Source organism: Nelusetta ayraudi, unplaced genomic scaffold, assembly GCF_046127955.1.
Source record: "Nelusetta ayraudi isolate G7.1 ecotype Tasmania unplaced genomic scaffold, CSIRO-AGI_Nayr_v1 ptg000048l, whole genome shotgun sequence".
Classification (NCBI taxonomy): domain Eukaryota; kingdom Metazoa; phylum Chordata; class Actinopteri; order Tetraodontiformes; family Monacanthidae; genus Nelusetta; species Nelusetta ayraudi.
This window is the reverse complement of record NW_027466098.1, coordinates 7,173,914-7,196,425: the sequence shown is the minus strand read 5'-3', so window position 1 is coordinate 7,196,425 and position 22,512 is coordinate 7,173,914. Positions and strand designations below refer to the sequence as shown.

General features: G+C 46.1%; 1 protein-coding gene across 1 annotated transcript; it reads left to right on the top strand.

Moving 5' to 3' along the window:
- The first annotated feature begins 51 nt into the window (after window positions 1-51).
- Window positions 52-20,887, top strand: tlcd2 (TLC domain containing 2). Its single transcript, XM_076035993.1, has 4 exons — window positions 52-646; window positions 1,137-1,219; window positions 3,536-3,618; window positions 18,782-20,887. Exons 1-4 carry the CDS (start codon window positions 468-470, stop codon window positions 19,163-19,165), a joined length of 729 nt encoding a protein of 242 aa, XP_075892108.1. The 5' UTR covers window positions 52-467; the 3' UTR covers window positions 19,166-20,887.
- The last annotated feature ends 1,625 nt before the right edge of the window (window positions 20,888-22,512 follow it).

Sequence of the window (22,512 nt, the reverse complement as noted above, 5' to 3'; positions counted from 1 at the left end):
GAGGCGCGCGTGGGCGGGGCACCGCTCCTCGTATGTCCAGTGTTGATGTCAAAAAGTTACACAAGCGAGGTTTTACAACGAGAGCGTTTCACAACAGTCGAGAAAGACCTCGGCGCTTGGAGACACGAGTCGGTCCCACCTGTGGCCACAGAGACCTTTTTTCCCCCGGGGAATCGTCCCTCTCCCCGAGAAAGAAACGCCTGGTCGTCGGTGGTAAACCGTCCACGCCTTCTCTTCTCCAGACAATACCCGCAACGGATACAACCCACGGCGCCCCAAAACACATGTTTACCGACTGCCTTAAACAAGTCACCCGCGGCTGAACCCCCTCGGCTGCCTTCCTAACCCCGACATCGGCTGTATGGGAACCGGGCAGATCTGATAGCGCACAGCGGAGGTCGTCACGTCTTCATTCACTTCAGGAGGATAAACGGTTTTTTTTTTTTTTTTCTTTCTTCACCCCAGCCATGGAGTTAGGCTATGTGATTGTAACGACGGGTTCCTCCTTCGGCTTCTTCACACTCGTCAACGCCGCAGTCAGCAAGCTGCCCATGCCAGACTCTGCCCGCAGGAACGCGTGGAAATGGAGAAACATCGCCACATCCTTCGTGCACAGCTTCATTACCGCTGTATGGGCAGTGATGTGGTATGTCCAGCCGAAAACATCAGCAACTGCACTTCGGAGTAGTTTCTAACACACGCACGCGCGCGCGTCCGAGCGGAAACGTGGTTCAGATTGGTGTGCGAGCAGCAATTGTTTCTGCAAAGGTCTGCTCTTCTCATGTGCTCTCAAAATAGGTGTTCTTTTTTTGTACACTGACTGATATATTTTGATAACAACAAATACCACTACTAGTGCCACCACTGCTACTACTACTACTAGTCATAGTGACAATAATGTAATAATTGTAATAATTCTTTTTTTCCCCCTCCTCCTGTTGTATTCCAATATTCATATTGACATGGTTAGAAAGAAAGTGCCTGCAACTATAAAATAAGCATCCACATTTTCTGTAAAGGAAAACTGCTACAATCCTAAAGACGCTGCTCTGCTGATTTTTAAAGTTGGCTGAATTCGTCTGGTCGTCTGCTCTCCCTGACGTGCTCCCCGTCTTTCTCCTATTTTTTCCCCCCAGCTTTTTCCTTCACCCTCAGATGGCCGAAGATCTGATCGAAACTTTCTCGGTGTTCTCTCACGCCCTGGTGTCGTTTTCTATTGGTGAGTACAGTAAGAATGACGGTTGCGACATGTGGGGTGGTTCGATGCTGATGGAGGGGATGGTAATGAGAGGGCGTGACAGCCCTCTCCCCCAGAGGTGCGAACCACGAGCGGCGTGAATGAGTCCTGTGCTTGTAAAAACACGGTGAAGCCCAGCTAATCCAAAGTTCCACTGTGCATATATAAAGACATTCTAGAGCGGCCTTGTTCTGCATTCTTCTTCCCCAAACATTCCGTAAATAACGGCTTTTGTATATATATATTTATTTTTTTTCACTGCCTTATGCTCATCATTCCTGTAGTCTTGTAGTGCAACCGGTGGCACGTGGGCCTTCTTAAACCTACGCTTCTACTGGATCGCTGCCGTGCAAGAAGGCTCCTGAAGGATTCTCGGGATGTTTTGCATTCTTTCACTGAGTCCAGCCCTCAGTGCGGGGCAGAGGCAGCGTCGGTATGCCAAGATCAATGAGTGGTCTTATTGTCCGCCCCTGGCACGGGGCGTGTCTTTCGTAATGTGGCGCGATGGGGTCGACACAACGGTGTCCATCATCACCGTCGGTCGGTCGGTTGGTTGGTGGGGGTTCGGTTGATCTGTGCGCGCCGTCCACACCAGTTGCTCGTGGAAATAAAGGAAAAATCGCAAAACAAAGTGGGAGTGCCCCTCCCAAAACCCCTCCCACTGCTGAAATGCGGTGTGCGGCTGACGCCCCGACGTGTTTAGTTTTGCACATCTCGGCAAACTGCTGGTGAAAGACAACAAAAAAAAAATGTTGTTTGCATAAAAACTAGTTTGAATTTGAATAACACTAATACTCTCTTAAGTTGTTCTGCGCAATCAGGTTGTTTATAGAATCGAATAGAATAGACTAGAATAGCCTTTAATGTCACTGCAGCAGAAGATACAATGAAATTGCGTGGCAACTCCCTTTGTGCAAACAATATTGAAATATAAGAACTAAAGATAAATAAAAATAGAAATACGATATAAGACACAAGGTGACACATACAGAAAGTAGAGCATTTTTGGTCGTACTGTCTTGAATTAGAGGTCCATGCTTTATTGACGACCCACCCATATAGAAACATTTGTTCCCTGCATCTGACCTATGACTCTCTGAAAAGTCATTTAGCACCTAAGGATCAGTTTCCAATCTTCTTCAGTGGATTACTGACTGGATATTAACCGTGGACACACATTTGTGCGTCTTGAGTTTGAGGCTATTTTCACAGGGTTAATTTTTCAACCTGAAAACTCAACAGGTTTCTCAAATTGCATTGGTTTATGCGAACAAGAGGAGAGATGTTGGCAGCTCAGTCTTGAACAAAACTGGTTTTATTGGGATGTGGCCAGACAGTAGACACGCCTTTAAGTATTTCTCTGGTATTTTACTGGAAACTCTCCTTTATTCCTCTCTTGATAAGACTTGAACGGCTAACCAATGAAAAGGCAGACTGGATCCAGCGTAGTTTTAATGTTCTCACAGTCTACATAATGTTTTAACAGCGGAAAAGAAATTCACCTTTACGTTGTCTGAGCACACTTTAAAACGTCCAAAGACTTGAGGAACAAAATAGCACTCTCTTAAGAAAAACAGAACCATACTTGCAGCCATTGTTTGCCTAAGGCACTGACGGGCCAGCATTGGATGAATGGTTTTTATGCAAATGGTCTATATAGGAGAGCTGCGTCAACATACAATTTAACAAGTAACATTTCCAGGTTGGCTTTTTATAGCCAATCTTGACCTGAAGCTGACCTCCTGTAAAACCTTAGCTCCTCCAGTCACACTGGCTGGAAGCTCGACCTTGGAGACCGGATGATACAAATACGGCAATCAAAGGAGTAATCGCACATGTTTTACAACGATCCGTCTGAAGGCTCGTGGCAAGCTGTCGCCAAACGTCACGGCGCCCAAGAACAAGTGACCCCGGTGTTGAATTTCCCTCAATTATGTGGTTAATTCCCATCCCACCAAAGCCCTGAGCTCCGTGGCGTCCCTTCGTTCCCGTCCTCGACACTTCATTTATTTTTCCAGCTTTCTGAATAGCTTGTCACCATGGGGACGGCTGGTGGGGGGGGGGGGAGGCAAGGGGGCGGGGTCGCCAGATATGAATAGACCCTCTCCAAGACGCGTCTTGGTCGGCAGTAGCCATGGGAGCGAGGTTCCTTGACACACTGGATGCACTCAAAGATCCCATTGTCAAAGAAATCTGCCACGTTTTGGTTGATTTTTTTTTTTTTGTTGTTGTTGCTGTTGTTGAATGAAGGAATGAATTTGAATTTAAACAAGAATCCTTTGCTGTCTCTTTTCACAGGCTACTTCATATACGACTTCTTTGACATGTTGTTCAACCAGAAGCTGAGTCATTCCTGGGAGCTTCTGTTCCATCATTTGGTGGTAGGTCTCACAAATATCTCTAAATACATGTTACACTGCCAAAGTAGCATGGCCGGCAGCGTTGCAACGCAACCCAATTTGACGGCTGAATAATGAACTAGCTCAACAAATAGTTCACGTGCAGCTGGATTTATATGTCATGTTTCCAAAAAAAAACAAAAAAAACTCATAAACACCTGTCTTGGGTTCCGCTGAAGGAAAAGACAAAACACCCATTGTTTGATCTTGGCTTCAAAGAGCAAGCACGTCAGGAACAAAGAGAAACAATCGTCCTTGTCTGCAGTCTGGCTGCCGCTCACCTCCCCTCCCCCAGTTCCAACGGGCAGCCAGTCATCTCCATGACATGGTGGCACTCAGCAGGCCAGTCTGATAGCGGAGGCTCCTCTGCCAGAAGGCTCTTGGACTGTTTCCGTTTCCAAAACACCTTGCTGAAACACAAAGGGAAATGAGTCAGACTTCACCCTCATAGTAAATAGTGGTTCTAGAGCCGTGCTTCCCAACTGGTGGAGTCTCATGACCCACATTTGCTTCCTCATCATGAAGCCGCAACCCAAATTTATTCCACAGAGATTGAACCGCTTTCCCACTTTCCGTCATGTCCAGTAAATAAGTGATCGAAATGATTGAATTGAATTGTGTGTCCTGCAAAATAAATTCCCAACATTTTCTCCATAAATATGTATATCTTAAAATCTGCCTACGAAGCTGTGACCCAATCAAAACAGCTCTTCGACCCACCAGTTGAGAAACGCTGTTCTGGACCGTCACATTTCCACATCTTTGTTTTCCATCCAGAGAGCCCTGAGATCAGCCACACGCACATTGTATTCGGTATTGTTGTATAACTCTATAGATCTCCGGAAAAACTCTGCGTTAAGCCCTCTGTTTACAGCCTCCTGTGACATTGTTGTGAAAAGGTTAAAGCAAAAGGAGGTTTCGGAACTCTGGAACCGGCTGCTGGCTGGCTGCAGTGGTTTGTCACTGGCCTGAGAGAGGCGTCAGTGAGGTCTCAGTGACATCATATGGACCCGACATCCAGAACTTGCGGGGGAAAAAAAAGAACTGTTACCATCTCTAGCTAATGAGTGGCTTGTTGACACGTATTGTTTGAATATGGGTGTTGCTAAGTCAGTGCCCTGAGTGCAGGGCAGTGTTGATATCATCTGTGGCCTTGAGTTGCCAAGGTCACCTAATCAAACAGGTGCTTTTATTCTTTAACAAAAAAACACGGAACAATAGAGGTTGTTTATAGGTGTGGGTGTGACTGATTGGTGATGGCTGCGTAGGAGAAGCCGTCATATCCAGCATTTTGCATTCCAATCAAACATCCTTCACGACACTCCTCCTGAGGCCAAACGCCAGTCTCCCCACAGGCGACCCGAATAAGTTGTCGGCGGGGGGCGAGGGGCGGGGGGGTGGTTTCCCCGCGTTCTTGTGACAAGAGATGATGACAACCGTCTGTTTGTCGCCGCCGCACGCTATGTGTCATTTTGAGTCCGCGCTGAGAGTGACCTGCGGGATGACCCTCATGTTGAGGGTTTTTTTTTCTCCGTCGCTTCCTGGAGTGAATGGCCGCCTTTGCCAAGACAGCTGGCCTTGTTTTCTCCTCAGAATGTGGGAGGGAAGCGATTTGTGCTGCACTCAAAACGGCTGTCGGACACCAAGCGCTCTTGTTCCGCTGAACCGATTCACTTTTCTGTCCTCTGAGAAACCTGACGACCGCCTCAGTCTCTTCTCCAATCTTTGTTTTCTTAAATTGTGGTCAGCGAGTGAACGTCGGAACTTGCTGCAGTGCAACACACATGGGAGTAATAATTCATTGACCGCCGTCGTCTTAATTTCTCCGGTTAATCGGAATCAGCTATCAATGACTGCTGTAAATGCTTTAGTGTGGCTGCATCCCTGATAATTGTGTTGTGCCTGTAGTAAAGTGCCAGCTCAAGACACAGGGCCTTCTGTTGAGCAGGTCTGTCCCCTCTGGGCTACTGTTTAAAATTTTACCACAGAAGAAAAGCCCTGTGGCGTCAATCGGAGGGACCCGTTTGCAAACCCGAAATTGAAACTGTGATTTTAGGGAATGTCCGCTGTAGGCACATTCAGAAGGCCACGACTTGGGTTTAGGAGAACTTAATAATAATCTTGTGTGTTTTGTTTTCTTAATATTTCCTTTGCTTCTAAGGCCTAATGTGTGTGATTACAGAGGGATCCCTCAAAATGAGATGCAATTAGAATTCCTCCAGCGTGTTTTCTTGGGATGAATGACTCTACGGTAGCTTTTTCCCTCTCTAATGATAGCCATTCACGTTCATAGGAAGATGTGAGATCAAGTGGCTGCGTCAGAAAGCTTGGACTCAATATTCTCTCTCTCACTATTTCATGCTCATAAATCTTGCTCACTGAGCTTTCACAACATTAAACCCAATTGTAATCCTATTATTGCTCATTCTATCCCCTGCACGAACTGCAGTGAAAATGTACTCTTTTCTGAACACATATTGACATGTAATGAGGTCAAATATGAGTCGTGTTAAACCACCGTGTTGTTGCTGTAGTCTAGCAGAAATGAGGAGCTTTGAACGTTCCATTAGATGTTATTGACTGAAGAGGAGACTACATTCGCCCGCTAATACCCTTGACTGGCTTCTTAAACGGCTCTCGTCCATTAGAAATGACTTCCTCTGAAAGAACAGGGCGAGTCCGCCACGCATTGCTCACTGAAATACAACCGCTTCCTGAAAATGTCAAATAGAGGTCGTTGAAGATTGGTTTTGGGCAAATAAACACACGTTTTTTCCAACTACACTTGCTGCTTTGTTTGTAACAGGGAAATGGAGATTAGTTTGCCGTCGTCATGGCGAGTCCACTTCACCCTTATTTGCCTGCGACTCCCGGAAATGGTTAACTTGCGAGGAATCGTACGAGCCTTCGCCAGGCGACGTCAGGCGCACACATTCATTTTTCCACAAAGAATAAAACCACTCAGCCAACACGGCCGCCCCCCTCTTCATTTCCCACCACAATTCTCCCCAGTCCCTCTGTCTTCAGGCAGAATTCAATCATCTTAGCTGCCAGGCTAAAAGCTAAACCTCCACCCAAAGCAGATCAGGGCTCAAACTAATCAGCCGCTTTGCGAGATGCTTGCTGTTTCCAATCAGTTCAGCTCCCCTCAGCCCATTATCCAATCACATGCGTGTATTTGGATCGCTGATGTTCTTACGATGGACGTTACAGAGCCGAGCGATATTTAATAACACACCTCGTCTCCACAAGACACAAGGCAATTGAGGTGCCGTCTTGACGTCAGAGCCTCAAACTGGTTTAGCTCAGTCACCGATGACCTCACGGTTCCTCTGGTTGCTCTGGTTCCTCTGGTTGTCGGATGAAGTTTTTAGCCGGGGGTGACGGTTAGTGTTCAGCGAGGCCGGCGCTCTGTCTCACAGCCGCTTTTCAAGTTTCAGGCGTGAAAACTCTCAACTTCTTAAGATCTATTTAGAGTGAACTGTTGTCAAAAAGAGTTGTGATTCAAAGATGATCGTATTGCCGTAATTTATGTTCATACATTTATCAACATAAATAGCAAAAACTATTGTTCATGTAGTCTTTGTCTTAGACTTTGAGAGACTTTTGCTGTTTCTTGTGCATCGCACTTTTCAACGACGAAGGTGAAGTTTTTGATTCCCCAGCCTGTCAACAGGACCCACAAATGAGGCAAAATATAGTGTCTTGTCTAGATGTACGTGCCCGAAATATCTAAACAAGTGGTGAGAGATGTCGGTGAGCTGCAGGGAAGGGCCAACACTCTCGGGGAAGGGCGACTATCTGGTTTAACTTCTCCGGTTGTGACACAGCGCGCTGCTGGAATGTTCCGCCTGCGTCGTCTATCTCCTCATCTCTGATTCCGCAAAACTCGATTATCCTGAATGCCCGTTTGTCTTTGGCCCGGCCGGCCGTGGTTTTGCATCTCCCCCCCGCCCCCCCGATTCCCCCAAGAAACTGGATTTTCCAGAAGGATTAACGCGCCTCTGTTCTAACTTATCAGTTTGCGGAAAGAAAAAGAGAGAAAGAAAAAAAATATAGGTTGAGGTGGAGATTTCCAAGACATGGGGGTTGCTGAGACTTGTCTGATGCAGATGTTTTTACAGCTTTATAGGTCACTTGAGATCTGAACCACGAGTCACGTCTGTGACCAAGTCACCTGACAGTAGAGTCCTGCATGAGTGGAGGACTTTACTCTCTTTACTTGATTATTATGGAATTTATAGAAGTTGTGGTCTTTATTCGTACATTAGATACTCAGCTGGACACATGAATCTTTACTGTATATTTACTGTCTGTTTACTGTCCATACTAGGGATGCAAATTGTTGATTAAGTCATTAATCGATAGTTGATTGATCTTATCGATCGATTAACGATTAATTAATCAGCGCCGATTTTGCCTGAGAACCTAAATTTCACAACGGAAAATGTGCAAGGAACACATTATTTAACCCTCAAATAATGTTGAGGGTCCAATGTGACTGATTTTTTTACATTAGAGAACAGTAAAAACACCATAAACATGTATCCTCTGACTTTAAGTTGACTTCTAATGGGTCACATTTCAACTTTTTATTTTTTTATTTTTTTATTTAAAAAAAAAAAAGAAGCTGTTTAAAAGTAACTCGTTCTAGGTATTTTATGACCATCACAGTATCTACAGGTGAATTGCTTAGTCGATTAAATTCTTAATCGACAATTATTCGATAATCGATTAATTGTTAACATCCCTACTCCGTTCTGTTGCTGCAATGCAGTAACAAACATCTTGATGAGAGACATTGACGCCAAATTAATTTGACACCACGGTTGATACTTCACCCTGGTGTTGCCTCACGCACTGTGTCCTGATTTATTAGGCATAAATTATGTATATTGTTATGTATAAGTGATTGGGAGGGGGAGCTGCGGATGTAGGCATGTGCCTGTGTTTATCAGCGCTGTTCCATTTTTGGCGGGAGACCCCTGAGCGCCCCCTGCCCCCGCCCACTATCCACCCCCAAGCCCTCCCTCCAACCCTCCCCCGACCCCCGACCCCCAATCCATTCATGTGCACTTCCAGACAGGCATCTGGTCTCCACATGAACCTCAGGATCCCGAGAGAGAGAAAGAAGCGTATAGCCGCTTCCTGTGAGCGATTACACACACACACACACACACACACACACACACACACACACACACACACACACACCTCCCCCCAGCCCTCTCCAGTGCAGCTTGCACCGCCCCAGTCCTCCTCACATGGCTGCAAACCAATCAGAAGGCTTGGCAACCCAGTAATATTATATGTTGTTCTGCCCCTAACCTCATACTCCCCCATCCACACACACACACACACACACACACACACACACACAAACACACAAATGTACAACAGAAATGTACGTCGCTCGTGGTTGGTTCCGTGCACAACACCTCACTGTCGACGCACAGGCAACAAATGAAATTAGACGTGTCATTAAAACGCAATCAATTTGCAGCAAGTGAACATGTCGCGCTATTGTTCATGTTTTGTCTTTCTTCTCTAACCGTGCGCAGTCGCAAAGGCAAAACAGTGAAGGAACTAATGGCTCATTTGGAAGAGAAAATCTATTAAATCTACAGATGCAGCCACTCATGCTACCCCATGCAGCCTGGATCACCAGCAACGAGCACTCTTGTCACAATTGCGTGTGCACGCGTGCCCTGCTTTTTGATAGGCTGGAAAAGGGGGTGGGGGGAAGAAAAAAGACCCCCCAAAAAAAAGAAGAAAATGGCGTTTGTCCACAGTTGGCATAACAACCGTCGCTGTTGTCGTGGCTTCCATTCAGCCATGGGCAGGTTCAGAGGCCTCGACGCCACGAGCGAGTCGTCATGACCGAGAAAAGACGGGGAAAAAAAAACAAATAGCCGAGGCGAAAGTCATGCATGTGGAGTGGTTTTCACAAGGCGACACACCCAATGGCCCCACACCAGTGTATAAGATGAATGGAGAGCAAACTGGCAGGGGTCCAGGTGCTGAGTGAATACCACAGCACTTGCATATGATTCCGAAAGCAGCGTGGGCGGGTGACTCAAGCATACCAGAGGTGGGACAGAAAAAGAACGTGCGTAATCTCTAGTGAAAGTTGTCAGGGGTGCGTTTGTTTCTCACGTCTCCCCAAATTCCACAACTGTGTTGAAAAAAAAAAAAAAAATCTTTTGTCATGCGCAGTGCTTACCAAACGTAGACCACTGCCCGGTGGAATGGTTAATACCTCAACTAGTGTAAACCAGCAGCATTGATCATTACCAAAACACACGCACGCACGCACACACACACACACACGCACGCACGCACGCACGCACGCACACACACACACACACACACACACACACACACACATATACAATATAGGTAGTGGTTAATACAGGGGCACAAAGCAATTATATTTTCAATGCTAAATTATCATTCTTGTTGTTATCCATGAGTTTTCAAATGTACCGTTTTACAAACAAAACAAAAACAGACAAAAACTACAACACAGTGACACACTTTAATTTCTGCATTAAATGTTGAATCAAAGTGAATCAAAACTTTTAGCTTTTAAGTTTAAGTTTAAAGTTTAAGTTTAAAGTCACACATGATTCATTCCTTCGACTTCTTCGAGAAACGTAGTGAACCGGCTCACGTTTAGGTCCAGAAAGGTAAACGAAAATGACTGTAGCGTTAGTTAGTGTGTTATTTGCCAAAGAAATAAGAATCTTTTTTTTCTAACAAGTTTTTAAACACATTTCCCTAAATATTCATGTCCTCTCATTTTTAGCACAGGTGGTCCGATACATTTATAAAGCACTGCGCGATGATGATGATGATGAGTGATTCTACAGCTGTTTGGCTGGAGCAGGAGGGGAAAACCGCTACCACTTGAGCTTTCTGTTGCTGCCCTTAATGTTCATGCATACCATTTGTTCATACTGGAAAAAATAATGTTGTTTGCATCTTGAAAGCTGAAGCTACGGTGTGTTTTCTGGGGTGGTGCAGTACAGCCTGAAATCTCACGTCTATGACGGGATGTTGTCCTATTAAACTGCAACTTGGACACATTTGGACGTTCCATCAGATCTCCAGCAGTTCTCAGAGCTGGACCTTTAGTTGCAGTTCTTGCAGCGACCACTGCAAAAAGCCTGTCCCAACACCTAAAAAAAACCCAACAAAAAAACATGCTCCCCCTCTGCAAAAAAGTTCTACATCACTGTGTCCCCAACTTCATACTACCGTGCTAAATAGTGGTGGTTTGACTTTGTGAGTTTGCCCCAAAACAAAAATGTAATGTGGAAAGTTTGACGCCTCACACCCTCAACTTATTGTGTTGGTGGTGTAGCAGAAGTTGGAAGGCCATAATAATGGTAGTAGCGTTCCGCCCTTGAGCGTTTGCTAGCTGTAGCGTGCTAGCAACCTAAATTGGCTTCAGCGACAAATTTTTGGTGTTTTTGTCTGTTTAAAAAAAAAAAAGAAAAAAAGTTGTACAAGAAGAGGTGCGTTTTAAAAACATACACACACTTCCAGTAGGGGAGGAAAACACTATTCGATGCCGATGTTGGGATGAGTGCGGCTCAAAATGCAAAGCACCACACTGAGCAGTCCCTGTAGTTGTGAGCGGAATCCATAGAGGTCACCACGGTGGGCCTCTATGACCGTGTTGAAACATGGAGAATCGCAGTAAGACATGAATGAGAAGAAACAAAAAAAAATCACATATCACTCTCCACCACCAGCCATCAGCAAACCCCCCCCCCCCCATTACCACATCTGCCCCAGCTGACCAGATGTCCGTCGTACACAGCGAGGCGCTGGAGCGACCTGGTGTGATCCCGTCAGCTGACGGGGGTTAACGCTGGTCCCATGACAGAAGTAATGACCAGCAGACTGCCATGTGTTTGTGCGCTCGTGTGTGTGTGTGTGTGTGTGTGTGTGTGTGTGTGTGTGTCCTGGAGAGACACGCTCGTCCACCGCAGCCCGCGTGTGTTTCCGTTCGTCCCTCGTGGAACGGGCCGTGGACCCACCCACCTGCTCATCACCCCACCGCAGGTCCACCTATGAGCGGACGGCCAACACATCTGCTGAGCTTCCTATTGCTTTCCTCCCCCGTCGACCCGGCCCCCTCCGCTTCCTGCTCCTTCATGACACCGGGAAAAGCATCCAGCGACCGATTTTTTTTTATTTTATTATTTTGTTTGGACAGAACGTCCGACAACTTTTTAAAACGATCGGTCGCTTCGATCAGTTCACAAGCGTCGCAAGCGTCAGAGAACTGAATGACGCTTTACTTGGTCGCCCCCACGTGGCAGAGATTGTTTCCGTTGCCACTCGGGGTAGCGATGTCGACCTGTCCGGACGTCCCCGCTTTTCCTCGCGTCAGCGATTGATTTTTCGCCAGGGAGTCGAGTTGAAAAACTGGTGCGCGTCAGGAGAAAGTCGCAGCCAGCGTCTGCTCCCCGTTGGCTACATAATGTAAAAGACAGATTTCTCTTTCTCTCTCTCTCTCTCTCTCTCAGCAAACGACTAGTTGTGTGAGGAGAGAAGGCTGAAGGCAAGGAGTCCAACTAAAACTGAAACAGTCTCGCCTTCCATGTTATCTTTCAAATTGAAAAAGAGCAACTGAGTGAAGATGAGCTCATAACAAATGACATATGGAAATACAGACATGCAGGTTAAATCTCAGAGAACAGAGGTGAAAACATTGCACAGTCTCCGTTCGCGCTTGTTGTGACAGTAGCAAATTGGATGGCAAAACTTTTATTATTATTTTTTTTTTCGGAAATCCACGTCGAACCATTTTGCCATTCACATTCTTCTTGCCGAGGATGCCGACTAAGAAGGGCTTCTCTCATGAAACCCTCATCGCTGGAATGGAAATAATGAGTCCTCTCTTTCCCACCCCCCCCGATGTCTCCAGAGTCAGGTCACTCTCTGGGATGGTCATTAGCAACAAACAGAGTCAAGCGAGCAGCCGGCACTGCAGTATACAGTTTGTTTGTGTTCATCGCAAGTCCCATCGCTGTCACAACAGTCAACCAGCTCGTCACATCCAGTGTTTTCTCGACATGGAGCAGCTCTGCTTCCCTTTCTAGCTGGGATTCCACTGAGCACCGAAATCCCGACGACGGTCTCTTTGTTGCGTCTTGCTGCTACCGCCGGTGACGCATGCTAACGCCTCGTGTCGTTGTTTTGTTTTGTTTGGAGGTTGTACGGTAGGTTAGGTTTAGAGAGATACCACGAGTACTTGCACTTCAGTGCTCACTCAATGCTACATAATAACGCCATGACACGTGATAGGATTACTTTAAATCAATTTGGTTTTTTTCCACAGAACATTCTTCAGCAGGTTTTTTTTTTTTTTTTCTAGAACGCCGGGCGACTGTCACAAGTTTCACTGCAGTCCAAACGCAAACTGAACCAAATTGTCACGCTGACATTCAGCTAAAGTGCTTTGCACACGGCACTGCCACACATCAACAATAAACCTGTAAACTGGTGTCGTGGTATCGGCGCCTATTTTATGAGTACGGTTTCTCAAGTTCTACGACTAGAGTCCTCAACCCTGGTGTCGGAACCGAGACCTGATACCGGTATTGGTATGGGTGCATCCCCAGCTGGGTTATATGATAGACGTAGATGTGATTACATTTTTTTTTCTGCAGTACGCTGTGCTTCTGGGTATTCATTTCAAATTCAAACCTGTGTGGGCGGTACAGCTGAAACCCACCTCTCTTCTATTTCTGTCCCATGGAGGGTTGTGGGAGGTGGGTCAAAGAGTCGTTTGGGTATAAGGTTAAAGGTCAACCCTGAGGAGGGTTAAAAGAGTGAGCGAGCGGCCATGGGTTCGCCAGTTTGCTTCGCCGTGGGTTGGTGCAAAATGTTGTAAGATGTCTTGTTAGAAATTAGCCGTCTGACCTCGTTGGGTTGGGTTGGGTTTGGTTGAAAGCTCGTGCCTCATCTGTTGGCGACCAGAACAGGTTTGGTGGCCGAGGGGCGCGCTGTGAAATGTTTCGAGTCTCCAACCGGCTTTGTGAAGCACATTCCGCGTCACGTAGGAACTATGATAGCTAGCATTGGCACGACAGGGCGGGTTAAACTCGACCAAACCAAACAACTTACCAAGTCAGTTGAATAAAAATATGGATCTACCCACCAGACCTCCTCCTTAGACTGTTACCATCATTCTGTCTGTCCAGTGAAACCAACCGGCTTTCCCAGTATTGGAATTCTCCAAAATTCTCCAACTTTCGTGTGTGTGTGTGTGTGTGTGTGTGTGTGTGTGTGTGTGTGTGTGTGTGTGTGTGTGTGTGTGTGTGTGTGTGTGTGTGTGTGTGTGTGTGTGTGTGTGTGTGTGTGTGTGTGTGTGTGTGTGTGTGGGGCGGTGAGGAGGAAGGGAAACTGGTTGGATGTGGAAATCCTGCAGTACGTCACTGTTTGCACTGCTAGCAAACAAAGATTGCGCTCACAAAAAGGCGTTTGAAGAAAGGTGTGGCAGCAAACCTCTCAACTGGAAGTTGTCCAGCGAGAGTTTCCATAGGGGGACTTTGGCCTTGTTTGAAACGCGTCTGAGATGCTTGCCAGTGATGCTATTAAACATTTTTGAGATGGACATTTGAGTGTTGTGGGCCATTTTTAGTTTTGGCCAGCACCTCTATATAGAACTTATATTACTTAAAATGATCATTCTTATTTGAGAGCGCGTGTTGCCATCTGTTTTCCTGTGTCTGGCATAATAATGCGCCAAACGTCAGCGTTGTGTTTTGGGGAAGCGACTGCGCGATGGACAGCGGCCATAACTGGACCTGTAGGTTGCACAGCCGACTGCTTCAGCTTCAGATGAGCGAGCCTGCAAAAAAAGAGATGTAAAGCTATACATATCCGCAATCATGCCATGCTGATATTTAGACCTCGGCTAAAAGCCACAGCCTGTTTTCATTCACTTATTATTCATGAGCGCAGCATGTTGACTCGCATGTAGGGGTGTAGCTCTAAATATAGCTGCGTTAGCGTCGGTGAGGATTATTCCTCTGCGATTCACCTGTGGGAACAGTGGGACTATTGGAGGGGGGGAATCAAACTGCAAAGGGGAAATGAACGAAGCTGCGCCCGTCTGGTGTGGTGAGAGGCATGATTCAGCTTGACTCGGCCGCTGGCTGATTAGATCTGTGTGTCTGCTTTTCAACTTGTGTGCGCCTCAGCTTTTGCGAGTGGAAAAACCGGCAGCGTTTTACGCTGAAAGCCCTCCAAAAATGAGCACGGTCGCGGGGGGGAAAGGGGGGTGGCAAGTGCGTCTATGTCGAAAATGCCGCTTTTGTACACGTTGTACTTTCCTGAGTGTTTGAGCAACGCAAGTTGGAATTAAAAATAATAATTGAAAAAAACAAACCCTTGAAAACGGGCTTGCAAAAGGAATTGTATAATTGGAACGAGTTCACCTCTGCGGACACGTTGCATAGTCGGCTTTTATTATGCGGTGAGTGACGTATTAAACGATGATGACTGTCTTTCGCAACGTCTTTTTAATGCTGACCTCACCGTCTGTATTTGGACCCGGGCTTTTGCTTTCATAACCCCCCACCCTCCCACCCCCTCTCCCCTCCCCTCCCCGCTGCCTTCGCTCCCAAGGTATCATCCCGTTAACGGCCCTGTTTACGATGCTCTCCCAACACCTTTGCGCCCAGCGATTCCCCGCTTTGGAAGTGGGACGGAGAGGTCCCTCCCCACCGTTTTAGACGACGTCTAATGAGCCTCTGGGGAGAAGCGGCACGGGGGGGGGGGGGGATTAAACAGGGAAAGAAAACAAAAAACCCACCAACACCTCCAACGCCTTGTTTTTCAGCCCTTTCCCCCGGTTAGCGCAAGCGGCTCCGCGTGCAGGTTGACGCTCAAAGGTTCAGCGGCCCTGACCCGAGCGAGGTCCTCTGCAGTTTGGACGGTCTTTTGCTGCGCTGTCCATTGTGTCCCGCTACAAAAGGCAGCAGCGTGCGCGAGCTATCCGGGCTAAAAACACACTGGGATTTCATTTTGACTTTTTCTTTTTTTTCTTTCCCCCCCCCCCCCCCCCACCTTGACATGCCAGCTGGACCGACACACTGTGACCTTTTTGGGGTTGCGTTGCAGTTTGGCAGGGTGTTTGTGCTGTTTGGCTTCCACCCCATTGTGTGTCACGGCGCACCCAGCGAGCGGCCATCGGAGCGCGATAAGATAACGTATGGCGTGTCGTTTCAATGCCGCCGGCAAATATGTAACATCATAAAAAATAAAAGGTGACCACCATAAACCCATAAAGAGTCTTATATATACTGAGGGTTATGTGACCCAACATCAGCGTGCGTGCGCGTGTGTGTGTGTGCGTGCATGCGTGCATGTGAGAGAGAGAAATAGATAAGGGACGTGGTTATGGAAGCGCAAACACACATGTGCGCCACCATCTCACGTGCAGATTCTGTCTTATTGTAGAAATAAACTGGGAATGCGTCTCGCCTGCTCTGAGCTAAGCTTTAAAAAAAAACAAAGTGTTGGCTTTTGTTAAAGAAGAAAAAAGCAAAGTCGTTTGTAGAGCAAACTTTCATTTTTTCAAAGTATTTTTTGCCTGACGTACTGACTTACCTGATGGACTGAGGGACGATGAGGTCGCGCCGCTACCGTTTTTCTCCTCTCGCGCGCTCGTCGGTTTGTGCTGCGTTGGTGTTGGAAAGGCTCGTCCTCCCGTTGACACGGCGCTTATTTGCTTTGCTGAATGGGCAGTTTTTAGCCGCGGCGGCCGTGATTGTTCGCCAACAATGCTCAACGCGCCTCTGGTTCCAGCACGGCCAGCCGGGAGGGACCGGAACCGCGGGCCGCTCAAATTCCTGTTGTGTTTACGCTCCTGCCTTGGAATCTTAGGAGAAATAACTGTTGAAATGAATGATTTGAATTGGCTTTCTGGAGAATCTATTTGAGATTTCTGTGTCGTTTCTTTCATTTATGTATATATTTATACATACATGTGTGTATATGTGTATATATGTGTGTGTGTGTGTGTGTGTGTGTGTGTGTGTGTGTGTGTGTGTGTGTGTGTGTGTGTGTATATATGTATATGTGTACATGTTTATTATTTATATGATGTTATTATATATTTATATATACATATATATATATTTATGTTTTTTTACACAGAGGTGAAGAAATATGACATACAACAAAGACTGAAGTCTGTAAATGCATTTTTATCTACAACCTATAATGGCACTGTTGCTCATGCTGTGAACTATTTTCCTCATCATTCGTACTTATTGTGTCAAATTAGCCTCAGTCATGTGTTTGCTTTATTTCTCTTTATTTCTTTCTCTCTGTCACAATCATGTCCATGCGTCTCCAGGTGGGTGCGATGTGTGAGCGAGGACTTTTTTTTTTTTTTTTAGTCCCATTGGTCACGGCGAATGCTTAATGCAAAGATCACCGTTACCTTCCTGCTGTTGCATCAGCCCGAGCGTCTTGTGACCGCGAGGCGAATCAGACGCGCACTTGCACAAGATGCTTTAGCGACCGGGCCGTGACCCGTGCCAAAGGTCACTCGCTCGCCCTTCACCTTGGTCCACCCTTGACCTGGACCAACCAGCGGCTCGCCCTCGTTCGTTATCTCACCCTCTCTGACCTGCGGCGGGCTTTGATGCCAGATACACACACGGCCTGTTGCTCTCGCCTCCCCAACAAATGCAGAAAACCTGCCTCTGTGGGTTGAGTTACTTTAAAGAAAGTGCGCCAAAACGCACAGTTCTGGAACAGTGCCCTCGGTGATGTCACAACGGGCAGTAGTATCTCTTCTCCCTGGCCTGGTTAAAAGTCCCAACAAAGCAGAAGCAAAGGTTCTAAAAGGCTTTTTTTTTTTCCTGCAGCATTTTATAATTCTGTGATCTTAAAAGTTGTAAAGATTTTAAAGTTTAAAAGGTCTTGACTGGGATTATATATTCTTGGTCCGTTGAACACACGGCAACTTTGACGGTAACGAGCCGAGAACTCCAGAACGCTCTGCCTTGTTTTGCCCCCAAAGTCTTGCCCAGGGTGCGAATGGGGCTGCTGAGTGTGACGGGGTCAGTGGGTGTCGGTGCCTGCTGAGAGCTGGCTGGACAAACTGTTTTTGCTACAAACACGTTTTGTGTGGCAGAATTTCAACCCGCAGCCGCAGCTGCTGAATACCCGCCGCTGTCACAGCGCATCACACTCAGTACGAAACTCACTCTCTCTCTCCTTGTGTAACCCTCCGCGCCGAGGTCGGGAGATATTTGTTGCTCTGCTTTTACTTTCTGTCTTTTTTTCTTCTCTATGATTGAGACGAATCCGGAGCGCCGGTGCTGCCATCTTGTGGCAGCACCGGCGCATTCCGCGCTTTTCATTCACAACGTCGTTTACGCGGTTCAAACGTTACTGTCAATTGCAATACCGTCGTCACGGCTGAGGAAATGTTCTGGCATACCGTCGTGATAGCTGGTGGATACCTTGTGTTACTGCAGAAATGAAAAGTTTTTAAATGAATTTGTTTGAAGAAGGCCTTTATAAGTGATGTATATTGTGTTGGAGAAAGAGTGAGTGAGTGAATGTTTCATATCACATCAATGCAATATTGAATCACTGAATCGGAAGGTCTTGTCTTTGTAATCTGTGTATGTTTAATATTGTACTGCAACACTGTGGAAAAGCCCAACCGGGGACTGGAGTTGAGAATTAGCGTTGGCTATAAACTCTCTATGCATCACATCAGCTGCAAGCCCGTAACTATGTTTGAATTCAATGTCGCTGACAAATAGAATAAAATGATAAAAATAAATACAAAAAATAAAATAAAATTTCCACAAAATATCAAACTCACAATCAATGGACAAGGTAGATTTGGTAGATTTCCGTTTATCACAGTGGTTCTGTTTAATGTCCTCTTGACACCATATCATATTCCACAGTTGCCTAAACCCAAGTTCAATTTCACAGTGAGGAAAAGAAGATTAGACTTGTACAGCATAAATAGAAAAAATAAACTTTAAACTTTTTAAACCCATCCCTGACCTATCCCAGTCTGACGTCAGCTCTGTCTGAAGTGTGCCAATACCAACGCACCTCTCCAACTGGTCTCTCTGTCTTTCCGCAGGTGGTCACCTGCTTCGGCCTGTCCGTGCTGTCGGGCCGCTACGTGGGCTTCGCCGTGGTGGCGCTGCTGGTGGAGCTCAACTCGGTCTTCCTCCACCTGCGGCAGCTGCTGCGCATGGGCAGCATGGCCAAGGGCACGCCGTACCGCGTCAACAGCATCATCAACCTGGGCACGTACGTGGTGTTCCGGATCAACACGCTGGCCTGGATGACCCGCTGGCTGGTGCTCAACAGGGACAAGGTGCCGCTGCTGGCCTACACGCTGGGCAGCGTGGGCATGGCCATCATGACCGCCATGAACATCGTCCTGTTCTACCGCCTGCTCAGGAGCGACTTCCTGAAGAGCGGCACCACGCGGGAGGCCAAGAAGGAGAAGGAGACGTAGAGACGCCGCAGGCTGTGAAGAAGTTCGCCCCTGTCGTGTTTAAAGGGAAGGTTAAACTTAGATCCAAGTCATCTAGTCCTAAATGGAAAAAAAAAGAAAAACAGAGAAGTTAATATAATCAAAAGCCCTGCAATAAATGCCTTAATTTCCCCCAGAAGATGCCGCTGAACCCAGATTCTAAAATGTTCCAAAAGCAAAAAAAGAAAAGAAAAGCAAACTGGTTTTGTTAACTGTCACAACTGCCTTTTTTTTTATGAAACCAGTCGGAAGACATCTGAGAGCCATCAATGCAAGTCTGAACTGTAGCCGTGTAACCTAACAGCCAGCTTGGAACTAAAAGCCACGGACGGCTTGTTGATGTACACGGTCTGTCTGTGTGTGTGTGTGTGTATGTGTGCGTGCGCATGTCTGTGTCTGTGACATAGGCGCCACTCACTGCTGATGCTCGTCGGTGCGTCATGGCTACAACCCCATCGCCGACGTCCGTGCGTCTCCGCTAGAACTTTAGACGGGGCTTCATTCGGTGAGCAGAAAAAAAAACAAAAACAAAACAAAAAACTGAAGCAACTTTTCCATCAAGCGGGGCTCTGAGCGACCCGCAGCGCCGACGAAAAGACGGCGACAGCGTAGCAGAGGTGGTCGCTAATCAACGTGACGACCCGACTGCACAGCTGAGTGCGAGTTCAAAGCAACTCGCTCACTTTGTTTGATGAAGCTCCTGCGGCTGAACTCCCTCAAGCTGAACTTACGTCGGACGCAGTGGCCTAAACTCACTTTCCTACGTGTGTGTGTGTGTGTGTGTGTGTGTGTGTGTGTGTGTGTGTGTGTGTGTGTGTGTGTGTGTGTGTGTGTGTGTGTGTGTGTGTGTGTGTGTGTGTGTGTGTGTGTGTGTGTGTGTGTGTCATCCGGTCACACTTAAGTGCCATTAGAGCTGCACTCAGATGCCACGGCAGAGGATCCACTGTGTCGTCCCCATAAATGCTGCCCAGGCTCAGGACCAACTAAAGTGACCTCCACCGACGCGTGTGTACACATTTCTTCCAGAATAGCATCAAAAAAAAAAATAGCCTCACCATATTATTCACATATATTGCATACATCCTATACTTAGAAGGGTGATCGGAATCCTTATTTACCAGTGAGATCTAGAGTCTTGCGGATTGCTGCGGCTTCAGGTGCAAGTCATCCTATTTTTACTTTGTGTTTTCTGTTTACCAAATCTCCTCAACTAAAACCGCCTGCTACCTCAAGATAACGTATAACTATCCTTTTACCTCTTTTTAACACAAGCTCTTTTTTTTTTTGCTGTTAACATTTTTGCTCGGCTCTTTGCTAGTAGACCCTTTATTTTATATGAAAATAAGAATATACAGCATTTGTCTGTATAGGAAAGACATCCGACGTTGGGTTTTTTTTCCGAAGGGAGGAGAAAGGAGGACGCAGTGGCACGCAAAAAAAATAATAAAATGATTTGCGGCATATTTTTCAATTAGGCAAATTTTTTATTTTATATTTCAGCGAACTCCTGTGAAGAATGAAGAAGAAAAAAAAATCGGTCTTAAATAGTCAATATATGTGATTTCTTGTTTAAAACGCCACGTCTGTTGACTGAGTCCTCGTCAGTTCATCTAAGAGGACCCAAATATTGTCCTGTTTTTCACTTCATCTGCCTATCGATTGATTACTGTGACAAAAGTCAAACCTGTACTGGGAGAAAAACAAGCCTAAGCGCCCAGAGGGAGTGGATGATGAAGTTCGTGAAATGTCTTTGCTTGTATCAGATGTACAAAACGAGCTCAGCAACTGTAAATCAGGCGGTTGTGTGATTGTAGCTTGCCGTGGGAAATTTCACAGACACAAGTGGTAATGCTTTATTTTGGCCTATGGGGGGCAGCACACTACCTTCCTTCGCCCTTGACTGCGACCACAGAGATGCCCCTTGTGCAAAATTCCACTTCCAGAGGTCTGCGATGGAACAAACGGGTCCGAGACCCGTGAATGTGACACACACACACACACACACACACACACACACACACACACACACACACACACAAAAACAGCCTCGACAAACAAGGCTGCCTAAACCTTTGGCTTGCATCGTGGTGTTTTGAGTCCCCATACGGCGAGAAAAGCATTATTACCATTTGTGTTTTCTATCAGTGCAAAAAAAAAAATTGTATGGTTATTGTCCGGGGCTAATTTGTAAATATGTAATTAATTTGTGCTCAAGAGAAATTGTGTTAATTAACGATGGAATTGAAACAGGATCGCAACGTTTTGTTTGTTTTTTTGTTTTGTTTTGTTTTTTGAAAGAATTTGTTAATGTCGTGAAACTGTCCGTCATGCTTGGTGTGGCGTCGTGCCTCTTCGGGTTGTGTGTGTTTTTTTTTTTTGTTTGTTTGTTTGTTTTAATGGCAGGTTTTCTACTTCTTGCATTATTCGGCTCATGGCTCAAATAGCTAAAATGAGGCGCTGCCCAGTGACGTCATGAACTAACGAGCCACGGTTTGGAGTGAACGGCCATGAACACTCTGTCACTGGCTGAACACCTAAAAGTTGGCCGTGGGCACCAGAACACGTTCTCAGGTCTGCCCTCGTTAAGATCTGCAGACAACACCAGACCTAATAAAGCACTGATTGGGAGAAAGGCAGTACACGTATGATCATTGCATGTTTGTTGCCTTCGATGAGATTGAGAGTGACTCCCTTCTATTTTTTAATGAATGTTGATCTGAATGTTTGTTCCGCTTCTGTAAATCTCCAGGGCAGCTTAATCTTTTTTTTTTTTTTTCTTGTCGCGAAGTCAATGGAAGTTCTTTTTTTCTTTTCTGTTTCTTTATTATTATTATTATTGTTATTATTATTATTATTATTATTATTATTATTATTATTATTATTATATATTAACAAGCAAGCTAATAGTTATGTCAAGACTGTGCTGATGTCAAAGTTGTGTAATGTTGGACATGTGGATTTTGTTGCTTTGTGATGAAACAGCTAAAGGAGGTACTTCATACCAGAAACAAGCTAGTAAAAGAGTTTCTCTCGCTCTCTCAGCACTCCCGTTTACAGAGGAGATTATGGGGAGGCATGTCTCACGCAGAGTCGTGCTCCTTCTCATGCACACTTCATATGTCGCATGAATGTATGACTTCATATTTTTAGTATCTTTAGTTACTAAAAAAACAAATGAAGAAAAAAGATCCCTATCCTCACTATGTAATCCATTTCTACTGCCTTTACGTATGCCTTGCTTTCCCTTCGATGAGTGAAAACCATTGTAACCTACCTTTACAGCCGACAAATATTCTGACAACTTTGAATACTACTGTGCAACGCTGTCA